General features: G+C 31.9%; 1 protein-coding gene across 2 annotated transcripts; it reads right to left on the reverse strand.

Moving 5' to 3' along the window:
• Window positions 1-2,446: 2,446 nt before the first annotated feature.
• CSN3 (casein kappa) lies at window positions 2,447-11,313 on the reverse strand. Of its 2 annotated transcripts, XM_065877562.1 has the most exons (6): window positions 11,248-11,313; window positions 9,105-9,150; window positions 8,499-8,560; window positions 5,802-5,834; window positions 4,151-4,641; window positions 2,447-2,620 (listed from the first exon to the last, which is right to left on the reverse strand). In XM_065877562.1, the coding sequence occupies exons 2-5, from the start codon at window positions 9,112-9,114 to the stop codon at window positions 4,183-4,185; spliced, it is 564 nt and encodes a 187-aa protein (XP_065733634.1). In that variant the 5' UTR covers window positions 9,115-9,150; window positions 11,248-11,313; the 3' UTR covers window positions 2,447-2,620; window positions 4,151-4,182. The 2 variants fall into 2 exon arrangements, with proteins under 2 accessions (XP_065733634.1, XP_065733633.1); XM_065877561.1 differs by lacking the exon at window positions 9,105-9,150 and having other exon boundaries at window positions 11,248-11,307.
• Between the last annotated feature and the right edge of the window lie 235 nt (window positions 11,314-11,548).

An 11,548-nucleotide genomic window follows, 5' to 3' on the forward strand; every position in this document is an offset into this window, starting at 1 on the left:
TCACTGTTGTGGCCTCTCCCGTTGTGGAGCACAGGCTCCGGACGTGCAGGCTCAGCGGTCATGGCTCACGGGCCCAGCCGCTCCGCGGCATGTGGGACCTTCCTGGACCGGGGCACGAACCCGTGTCCCCTGTATCGGCAGGCAGACTCAACCACTGTGCCACCAGGGAAGCCCTGTAGTGGCTTTTTGTTCTTGGGCAAATTAATCTCTCTGAACCTCGGTTTCCTTGTTTATATATGAGCATAATAATAGTGCCTCTCTAAGGGAGTACTATGTGAAATGAATAAAGTAAAACCTGTAAAATACTTGATACAGAGCCTAACACGTATATCAATAAATCAAAAAATGTTATTTTCCACTTTATTATCTGCTACCCAGGGTCACACAGTTAAGAAAATTTGAGCTAAACCTTTAATTCAGTTCTATCTAAATCTAAGGCCTATAAATTTTCACTCTCTTATGTTTAACTACTTTAAAGTTGTGTTCACATATACAAAATGAGGATTAATAAGAAATTATTTTAAGAGGTTATTGATGAAGATTAAGAGGTTTCTATGTGTGAAAGCTCTTTATACATTTTAAAGTGCTAAACAAATATTTATTATATAACTTAACACTGCATTTGTGGAAGACCTAAGAACTTTCAGATAAGGCTGTGCTACAAGACTGAATAATATGTTTTTCTAATCTTATTAGTCTGTGAGGTCCTAGAGGTGGGGAGGAAACATGCTGTATTCACATAGTGGACATTTGGCAAATAATTGAAAAATGAATATGTGTAAATCTCCAGATCCCATTTCTTTTCTGTGCTAAAGATATAATTTCTCATATAAACTGCCTTCACGTGAATGGACCCTTGCATCTGAAAGTAATTTATCCAAATCCAAAATAACCAATTCACCAATGTATTTTCTTAACACATAAATAGTAGTTGAGGGATTTACTATGCCATATTACTTACACAGTATACTCTAACTGGTTAATCCAATTGGTACAAAAGATCAGATAATGTCATATCAGGGAGGTAAGTGTTTTATTTAAAATCCTACTTTTAACAACTCTTTTTATTAATGTTATTGTAGTTAGACATATTATTGTATTAATATGAGCCAATATTAAGACAAGAATATTTTTCCTGTTTCACAGTATTTTGTTTCATATTTTATTTCACCACCCAGTGTGGAAATGCTTTTATAGTAGTGTTCACAAGATTAAAAACAAGGATTTTAAAGCAAAATTATCCGTGTTCAATTCCAGTTCCACTTGGGGAAAATTACTTCAATTCTCTTTCATAATAATAATAGTAACAATAATAATAATATGTAGTCCATGAGTAACTATTAAAAGATTGAATATATATGAGCAAAGAGAAAATTGGCTTATGGTCTATAATATATAACTGTTGATTGCTTATTATTATTATTGTTGTTTTGTATCCCATAATAATTCTTATAGTACTTTGAGATAAATGTTTTATTAATTAATGAAATAAATTCTATTTCTTCCATCCTTTAACTTCATTTTTCTAGAAATTAGTAATATTATTAATGGTCATAGCAAATGAAGTCCAGCCATGCCATGTTCCTGACCAGGCCTCTCTTCCAGACTCTAACATTTGAGTGAGAGAGAAGGTAAAGTTTTTTAAACCACTCCTAACAATAGAACATCTATTGAGGGTTTCAGCAAAATAGTGACAGTAAGCCCTTTGTACGGGTTGAGTGATTTGTATTTTTCCTGGCATGATGTGTTAAATATGGAGCAAGCACATACGTGACCCACTCATTTTCCTTGCGATATTTCATTAAGGGAAAAACTGCCATATTTTTGGACTTTGAGTATTCACTAATTTTTGTAGACTGGAAGACCTCAATTCCATAAGCTTCCTGGTGTGTGTGTGTGTGTGTGTGTGTGTGTGTGTGTGTGTGTGCATTTGTATGAATGTGAGTTTGACAGGTGTGAGACTATAGCTTCAAGTCTGGAGGAAACTGGTTCATGCAGGTCAAGAGTCAACTCTTGTTTATTTTGCCATATATCTATCTGTGTTTGTAGTTGTGGTCATCTGTAACCTGTCTGTATCTGGAATTTGCTCTTGGGAATGATCTAGACTAAAATTAGCATTACATTTGGACACCTAAATTTAATGCTACCTCTAGAGTTCTCATGGCTCCCAAGAGTCACTTTGTGGTCTTCTGGAGTTGAACACTATAGCTTAGTTCTTCTCTAGTCCCAATGACTTAGCCATAAATTTAGATGTTCTAGTGTCATCCTGCAGAAGATGTTCTTAATCAGTGTTAAACCATGGACCACTTTGAAAATCAGACGAAATTATGAACTTTGCCTCCAATTAAATGTGTGTACTCAAACTCACACTAAATTTATCTTGGAATATCAAAGTTTCAAATATCCCTGAGGTGTATTCACAGACTATTTCAAATTAAGAGATCCATTGCATTCAATTGGCTTTATTATGCAGGAATCAAAAAATTAAATATGGCATGGATGTAAAATGTAAGGGGAGAAGAGAAAGGAGCCGAATCTGTGAAAATCATATTCTCTCTTCACTGAAGGCAGACAACTGGCTAAAGGACAGTGTGAAGTAGTCACTTGGTTTCAGAAAGACCTAAAAAAATGACAGTTTAGGAATTTAGTTCATAATGTGCTAACAGTTCTCATGATATGTAGACTTTTATTTAGCTTCCGATTTGCCTAATGTCTGTATCAAGGAGTCTATCAAATTAAATATCTAAATTTAAATATTTAAATTCAACATATAGTGAACTGAAATAATTGCCTTCACCTGATATTTACAGAAAGACACAGTCCTATACATTCTTTTTTATAAGTGATATTATACAGTGGTTTTAACTTAGAAATCTAGGTTCATGAGTTTTGAACAAACGTAACTACTGAGATAATGATTATTCTGTTAAAAACAATCATGTAATAATGTATTTTAGATCAATAAAATGGACAATTGAATACTCAATCACTTGTTTTCATGTTGTCTCCATTAATTTTCTCCTTTTGTTTTCAAAAATTTAATGAGTCAAAGATTTATTAACTTATGTTTTTTTTTTTCTTACCAGAAGTCTTATTAAACATAACTCAATAATAAAATTTACACATATGCTGATCTTGGGAAATTATAGTTTGTTTTCTGTTTTTTTTTTTGCAAATTAGCCCATATGGAAATAGGCGACATACTAATGAAGCCTTACTATCTGAAATCAAGCAGGTTTGATTTGGTTCCCAGTTTTGAACTTTCTAGCTGTAGTAACTTGCATTTATCGGCTTTTTGTGTGTGTGTGTGAATTCAGGATGGTAATATAATCCATTCCACATGGCTGCTACAGGAATAAACTGAGATAGTTATGTAGTTTTGATTTAGTAAGGACTTGAGATGTTAGTTGAAAATAAATTTTAGTATTTACTAATTTTACTTTATCTTTTCTAAAGCATTACAGTTCATGATTGATCACTTTTTACAACTCATTCACAATATGCTTTCTCACTTGAACCTCATAGCAACCAAAATTATGAGAAAATGAAAGTTCATTGAGAGTAATGACTTGCCTAAGATCACACAATGGAAGAAGCAGCCTTCTCTGATTTAATGCTTTTACCACTATGTCACACTGAGTTGTATCTTAAATCAAAAAGCTACATGGGAAGCCTATCATTTCCTTTCAGTCTATTCATACCAAAATTAGAGTGCAAGAACACTGTTGAATGAAAGAACACTGTTATACAATTAAAATGTATTTAAACTCATATCCTGTATACACTGTCCTAAGGAGTTGCATTTCTGAGATAAGTAAAATCATGAGTTTAATAGTCATTTACTCCACTGTCTCTGTCTGTGAATAGGAATAAAATAAAACAAATAGATTCTAGGAGTGTTCCAGTTGTTGAAAAAAGTTTGATTAAAAAGTTCCCAATTTTTCTTCATTTTGTAAAATACGATTATTTTTCATTTCTTGTTGGAAAAGAATCTAGTGTATCAATGCTAAGCCACCACCAAATTAAAGTTATAATTAGCCTGCTCCCGTAACAGATTTAATTTATCCATCTATACTATTTTAGATTTTATGATTGTTTTGATAAATCCATGAATCTTGTCTATTATTCATTTTGTCTTTTGCTCATTTACCTGTGTTGTCTTCTTTGATGTTTCCTTAGTTTTTAGACCACAGGTGAAGTAACTTGGACTGTGGTGGTCTCAGGTGTACTCATGATGAATTCTGAGGAAGCTTCTGGAGTAACTACAGTGTTCACTATTGGTTCAGTAGTAGGTATAAGTGTAGGCTCAACAGTAGCAATGGTACTGATGATAGGGATGACTGTTTTATCCTGAGTTTTCTTCGGTGGAATGGCAAGAAATGATGGACGTGGGTGTGGGTGATGTGCCACAGTAGATGGGTAGATATTTGGCAGGAATTGCCATTGAGGAATTTGGGCATGTGGCCTAACTGCAACTGGCTTTGCATAATATGGGTAAGGCATAAATTGGTTATTAATTAGTACAGCTGGTCTGTGCTGGTAGTAATTGAGTCCATAACTAGGATACCTACTCAGCACATAATGAATTGGGATATATTTTACTGTTTTTTCTTTGAACAATCTTTCATCATTCTCACAGCGCTGCAAAAAGAATAAATTATGCAGAATAGTATTATTGTAGGCTAGAATGAAGAGATGTCTTAAATCAGAAGTTTTTGAAATACAATGTTACAGTATTTGATGTTAAGTAAGTACAACATTGGACATAGTGAACCCAACAACCATATTATTTTACGAGATATGGATTTGTACACTTCCCTTCCACTTCTTGATTTTCAACAAATGTTAAAAATAACATTAGTTTAAAAAAAATTAGATGAGCTAATCCATAATGTAAATCACATTGACCAGAGTTTGGCATACACAAAACGTGCTCAGTAAATGCTGTACATTATAAGTACCACAGCTAGACCAGTCTCATAGAGTGCTTTGACATACAGTATACAAACATACTACACACAGAAAAAACTACGTATATATTTTTCCTTATACGTGTATATATACATTCTCACCGCATGTTTGTAATTGTATTTTATTTATCGAAGGATTAGGCTGAGGGCACATTTTTTCCTAAACTAATTATAGCAGAATAGTAAAATAATGTGATATGGATTTCTGGATTTATACTTTGGATTTTTTTCAGCCTAGTTTTATCCATTAAAGATCAGTTAGGAAATTTTCTATTTTTATTTGCTTCAGTTCTGTTAATTATGTGCAGTTATAAAAATACGTCGTTAGATCTTTCCATATAAATAGAAACAAATCAACAAAATTACACTGCAAAGCAAGCTTTTCTCATGAATGGAGACCTATTCATTCAAACAGATTGGTGAAACAAAAGGTAGAAGTAAATACAAGTGTATGAGAAGTATTCAAAGAAGGGTCAGAGAGGGATCTTTCCCCAACTCTTAAAAAGTAGACAGGAGAAACATTAAACTTTGCTTTTGTTTTCATTTTTTCCCACTACTAAATTCTGAGAGGGTTTTCTCATGTTGCCAAATACATATGAAAATCAAAAGACATGACTTGGCCTACAAAATGATACTGAGATTTTCAGATAAACATTGAGGTTGATTCATATGATTGGTTGTTGAAGTGATGTTTTTTACAAGGATTATTAGATTATTTCATGGAGTTTAAATATTTACTTAGTGTTTAGACAGAAGTATTTTAATATCATTAAACTTTGCATAATATTATACTTTGGAGTTCATATCTCTATGGGAAACATTTAAACTTACTGTTGATTGTTCCTGGTTTTGCCCCTCTGCACGCTGGTGAGATTCAGAGAAAGAATGAGAAATAAGAAGTTAAAAAAAGCAAGACAGAGTCTAGATTTTCTTGTGGCTTTAAAAATGTCTTTTATATCAAAGACAAAACATTTTTTTGTTTTTATTTTAGTATTGTAAAATATTATAAAGCACTTTCCATGGTTATCTAACCATAGTCTGTGAACCACTCAAGAAGTGACATAAATATAATAACTAAAATAGTAATAATGAGCTCCATGGATAAGTTGTCTTTAAAAATCACTGTTTAGGGAGAAAACTTCAAGGTTGAAAAGAATATGATCATTTGACCCCAACAAATGTAATACATGATATTTGCTTAAATGAAGAACATGAACAACCTATATTCAGTTTGTACTGAATATACATTGTTAAAAATAAGAGGAGCATTGAACATATTTTTCTGTTTTTATTCTCCTACTAAGATGATTTATGAGGTTTTCTTGATTAAAAATATCTAGCAAAACGTCAGTGTATAAATAATACCATTTAAAAAATCAAATTTTGTGTATTTATAGTGTTTTTCTTAATTCTGGATTACAACCTTCATAGGAAATCAGGAGTTAGCAATTTTATGAAGCTTTAAAACTCACAAAAGTTTGATAAAGTTTTGAGTGAGTTCATAATGGTAAATATTTTAAAAATGACAGTTCTAGTTTAAGACTTTACACATATCACTTGGATATAAAAGACCCTACAAAACTTTTGGAAGTTGTAGGTATAGAAAATCAGAGATTAGAAAAAAAATACTGGTGTGTAATAAGAGAGACTTATTTTTATAGAAATTTATTAAATCACTAGTTTAAAATTTAGAAAGTTATATAAATATTGAAAGTTTGCCTACATTCAAAAATCCTGAAAATCTAGACATTTAAATATAATACCAATCTATATGTATTCCTGGTATATGTTCATTTTAGTATCTTGTATCTTCTTTTAAAAGAAGTTTGATCTCTCATAGCATTTTTCCATTATATCATAGTTTTCATACTTACATATTCATAGTAGAAATATAAATAATCAATGACTATGTCATGAAATGTTTGTTCTTTATTGTTAACCATTAAAGCTTTTTCCAAAAAATGTTTTATTATAAATAGAGAGATGAATAACATCTGAATATCAGTGGCCTTTTAAATGGTTTTAATTGATTTCTTAAGACAGTTTTTCAAAAATGTGATTTTGGGGGAGAAATTCTTTGATTGAAATTATTAAATTGCTGTACAGAAAATTTATGCCAACTTATAATGCCACCAGTAGGCTATAAGATTGTGCAGTTCATCTCATAATTGCTAGTAATAAATTGTATCTTATTTTTATTTTGGAGAGAAGGAATAAATTTAGCACATAAAAGATGCTATCATATTGCTGTTTTAATTTGTATAATTTTGATTGCTCATAAGATTGGATGGTACAATCTATAAACCTTTATTCTTCTTTTGAATTATTTCTTCATGTCTGTGGGACTTGTAGCTTTATGAAAACCAGAAGGAGTATTTGGGGGCTCAAGTAGCTCAAGAAGAGGTTGCTATAGGTCAGGCAGTTGTGGATCACTTTCTGATTTAAACTTTAATCCTTTTCACTCAAAGAGAAAACCCAAGTTCTAGATATGCAGGTGGCCACAATAAAATCAAATTTCAGAGAATAAATGAAAGAAAATAAATGTGAAAGCCATAGTAATTCAAATATTTAAAAAGTTTGACTCCAAAAATTTACCTAATATAATTATTTGAGATATTAACTTAAAAGAAAATCTAAATTTAATAATAAATGAATTATGAAACAAGGACTAGCGCCCTCCCATATTTTAAAATCTAAGAGGAGGTCATAAAACATGAGATGTTTGCCTTCTGTACTTGCTATTGGCAAATAAGTGCCTGGGATCCCCAAACGAACATGAAAATAAAACAGAGCAATAGGCAAAACAATAAGGAAAACAAGTCGAAAAAATTAAAAGAAAAAAAAAATCCAAACATTTTTCTTGTTCCAATAGCCTTGATACACAGCATGTAATTCAAGAAAATGCCTGAAAATCATAGAGTTGTTTGTGGATATAAGCCCTGAGAAGGAGTCTCAATTGACATAATGGAAAGATTATAACAAAAATTACAATATGTTTGAATGTTAAAAGTACCTGTCAAGTTATTTGAAATTGGTAAAAAAAAAAAAAAAAGCTTAAACAAGCTCCTAATATTTTAAGAATTTAGTCCCTTAAGGGATTGGAGTCTGCATGAGATAGGAATTTAATTAAAAACATTTCTAAAAAAAGAAAAAAAAATTCTGCTCCTGGTCTATGATTTCTGTATTTATTTTTTGTGAATTTTTAGATCACATTATAATTTTAAAATATTTACTGTTTTTTCCCCCAAAATGTATTTTCTCTATCATAAGAGAATTTTAAAGGTTTTCTATACATGATAAAGTATGATTTCTTGATTCCTGGAAACCAAAAGTATATTCAGAAGAACATGACTTTAATTTTATAAGAGAAATAAATGTAAAAATAAATTACTATTAGGAAAATATAGTTAGTATGCAGCTGTTTTGTTCCATAAAATATAACTGTATTTAGAAATTTACACAATTAGAGACCTTAAATAAATTTTTAAAAAAGTTTTGATACAAATTGATCAGATGAAATTAACTCACCAAAAAAGGTAGGGTTAATGCCAGGATAGTCACAACTAGGTAAAAACTCTTCATCATTACACCTAAAAATAAAAATTAAAAACATTACATTAGGGCTTCCCTGGTGGCGCACTGGTTGAGAGTCCACCTGCCGATGCAGGGGACACGGGTTCGTGCCCGGGTCCGGGAAGATCCCACATGCCTTGGAGCGGCTGGGCCCATGAGCCATGGCCGCTGAGCCTGCACGTCCGGAGTCTGTGCTCTGCAACGGGAGAGGCCACAACAGTGAGAGGCCCACGTACCGCAAAAAAACAAACAAAAAAAACCACATTACATTAAAAAGGTCTGTTGCTAATAATTTAAGAGTGATTTGGAACAATGTCATCTTTGGTTTAAGGGGAAAGAAAAAGTCAGATTTAGGGGTAGATTTAGCCAATGTGGAAAATCTATTTTATCAAAAGCTTTAGAAAAACCAAACAGTATAAACTGAATGAATTTAATATTTGGTTATATTACTGAAAGTACCATTATAAGGTTAATCATATATTCATTTTACATGCACCAAGAACCTACTAGGAACAAATCACTGTGTCAAGTGTTGAGATTATCAAGGGGAATCGGTCTTGCCAAGTAACATCAATTTTAGGAAGAGAGTTGCAACACACACAAATCACTGTTAGAGAAAAGAAAGTAGAAAATGTCACAAAAGTGGCTTTCTACAGGTAGAAGTTTTCAGTTAAGAAATCAACAAATTATTTCTGTAGGAGATAGCATTATAGGTGTGACTTGCCCAGGCAGAGATTAATAGAGAGAAACTTCAAGTAAAGGAGAAAGTCTTGGGAATATCTATGGGCATTTGAACAGAAAGAAGGGAAATACAAAGTTGGAAAGAAAGATGAGGGAAGAAAAAGCAGAGGTCTTAAATGCTAGGTTGAAGAATTAGGCATGCCTTTCTAAACAACGGAAAGCAGTTGAGTGGTTTCAGATTAGAGACTGAGGTGACTACACATTCCTTTGGAGAACTGAGTTCTATCTCAGGCTCTATCTCTACTTGTGTAATTTTGTCCAAGTAATTTCCTTTATCTGGGCCTTACTACTGTTACCTATAAACAAAAGTTAGAACTGAAATTTAGGAAATTCTGTAATTCCACGATTAATCTAACAGGAATGTGTAAAATGGAGGACATGGGGAGTATACTGAAACTGCATCTTTCATAATCTGCTTCTCCTGTAATCAGAAATGATGTGATTAACTTGATCATTTTAATGAAAAAATATGATATGACAATTACAGTTCTCTGGCTGAAATATTTGAAGAAATAAATTAGCCTTACCTTTGTAAAGGAGTATAAGGTAGACACACATATTTATTTGATTTTTTTAAAAAAATAAATTGATTTTTTAGAAAGATACATATAATACTTCAAACTTTTAATATTTAAATACATATTGTATTTATGAAGCAAATACTAACTACGTCTTGTTGCAGCTATTGTTATTGCTATACTTGTATAGACTTGAAACCTACAAACTGAGTTTTACAAAAGAGGGTCACAGAGTTAAAGTTCAGGCTTGGTAAAGAGAGCACACACCAGACTCCATTCACCTTTGATTTTCAGCTAAGAATGATTAGAAATGCCGTCTACTAAACTGACTTCAGAACTTCTGATGGGATACCATTGGATGGAAAAGAACTCATATGTGATCAAATTTGAACAACCTACAGCATAGGTTATTTCCTCTCAAGTTTCACTGAGAAGAATGGAGTTCCTTATTAATTCTTTACTTGCCAGTTAACTTTTTCTTAATTGAAATAGATTTGACATATAACATTGTGTAAATTTAAGGTGTACAACATGTAGATTTGATGTATTTGTATAATTGTAATATGATTGCAATTGTAGTGATAATTAACACTTCTGTCATGTCACATAATTATCATTTCTTTTTTGTGGTTGGAATAATTAAGATCTAGTCCCTTAGCAAGCTTGATGATTATAATACAGTATAGTGAATATAGAAAACAATATTGTACAATAATCACTGTTTAACTTTTAAGACTGTAGACTGAACAATAATATTTCCATGGTGAATCACAGACTTCTTTACGATTCATGCAAAATTGTAACACAAGCATACTCACACAAAAACAATCTGTAAAATGATAGTAGTTCCCTCATTTTTAGCATAAACAGAAATCAGAGATAAAACCATACTTCACTTGTCAGTTACTTAAACCAATGAGTACTTGATTTGCCTTCATCACTTGGTAAGGAAGAAAAATTTGTGAAACAGAAGAACTATTCAGTTTTCATTAGGATATGTAAGTCATGTTTTTTTTTAAAGCTATATTATAACAAATAAAATTATAACCTTAAGATATAAATAAAATTTTGAAATTAATTAAAGGATCAATCTAGATTATTATGCACTTTCATCTTCCTAAGAAGTTAGCCCTCCACATTTGTCTGTAGGAATAGGTTCATTGTCTTGAACAATGAACCTTTCTTTAGAATTTACATTGTCTTCAGTAGTTTAGCCAGTATCAAACCTTGACTTTAACCCAAAGTGAAGTTAAAAATAAATTTGATGATAACATACAGAATCTAAGGTTTAGGTTAGAAATTAATATCAAAATGATGCTAAGGCATATTCAAGCTTAACAATAAAGTTAAAAAGAAGAAAATGTGCTTCTAAAATAACATTGGTGGTGTTATTACTAACTACTGTGATAAAGAATCATTCTCTCTGAACGTTTTAATATGATTACCTTTTCTTGTGCCCATCAGGTCTTGCTTGGCAGTAGGTTGAGTTGGCCTCTCAGCTGTAGGGAAGACTCAAGGTAAATAACTGGAGACTAATTAAAGGGTGTTAGTGCCTTGTGTCATGTGATTTATATTCCTTCTACATTGCACCCAATAGGAAGACGACAGAAAGGAAAGATTTGATGATAGCAGGACCATCTTTGCGTCTATCTCAGTTAATGAAATGCAGAGGGGGAAATAGAGTTGTCATTCATAAGGTTTGGAAAGAGATTATTTACACTATTTAAAGAATGAATTTTTATATTT

This window comes from Phocoena phocoena, chromosome 5 (assembly GCF_963924675.1).
Source record: "Phocoena phocoena chromosome 5, mPhoPho1.1, whole genome shotgun sequence".
NCBI lineage: Eukaryota > Metazoa > Chordata > Mammalia > Artiodactyla > Phocoenidae > Phocoena > Phocoena phocoena.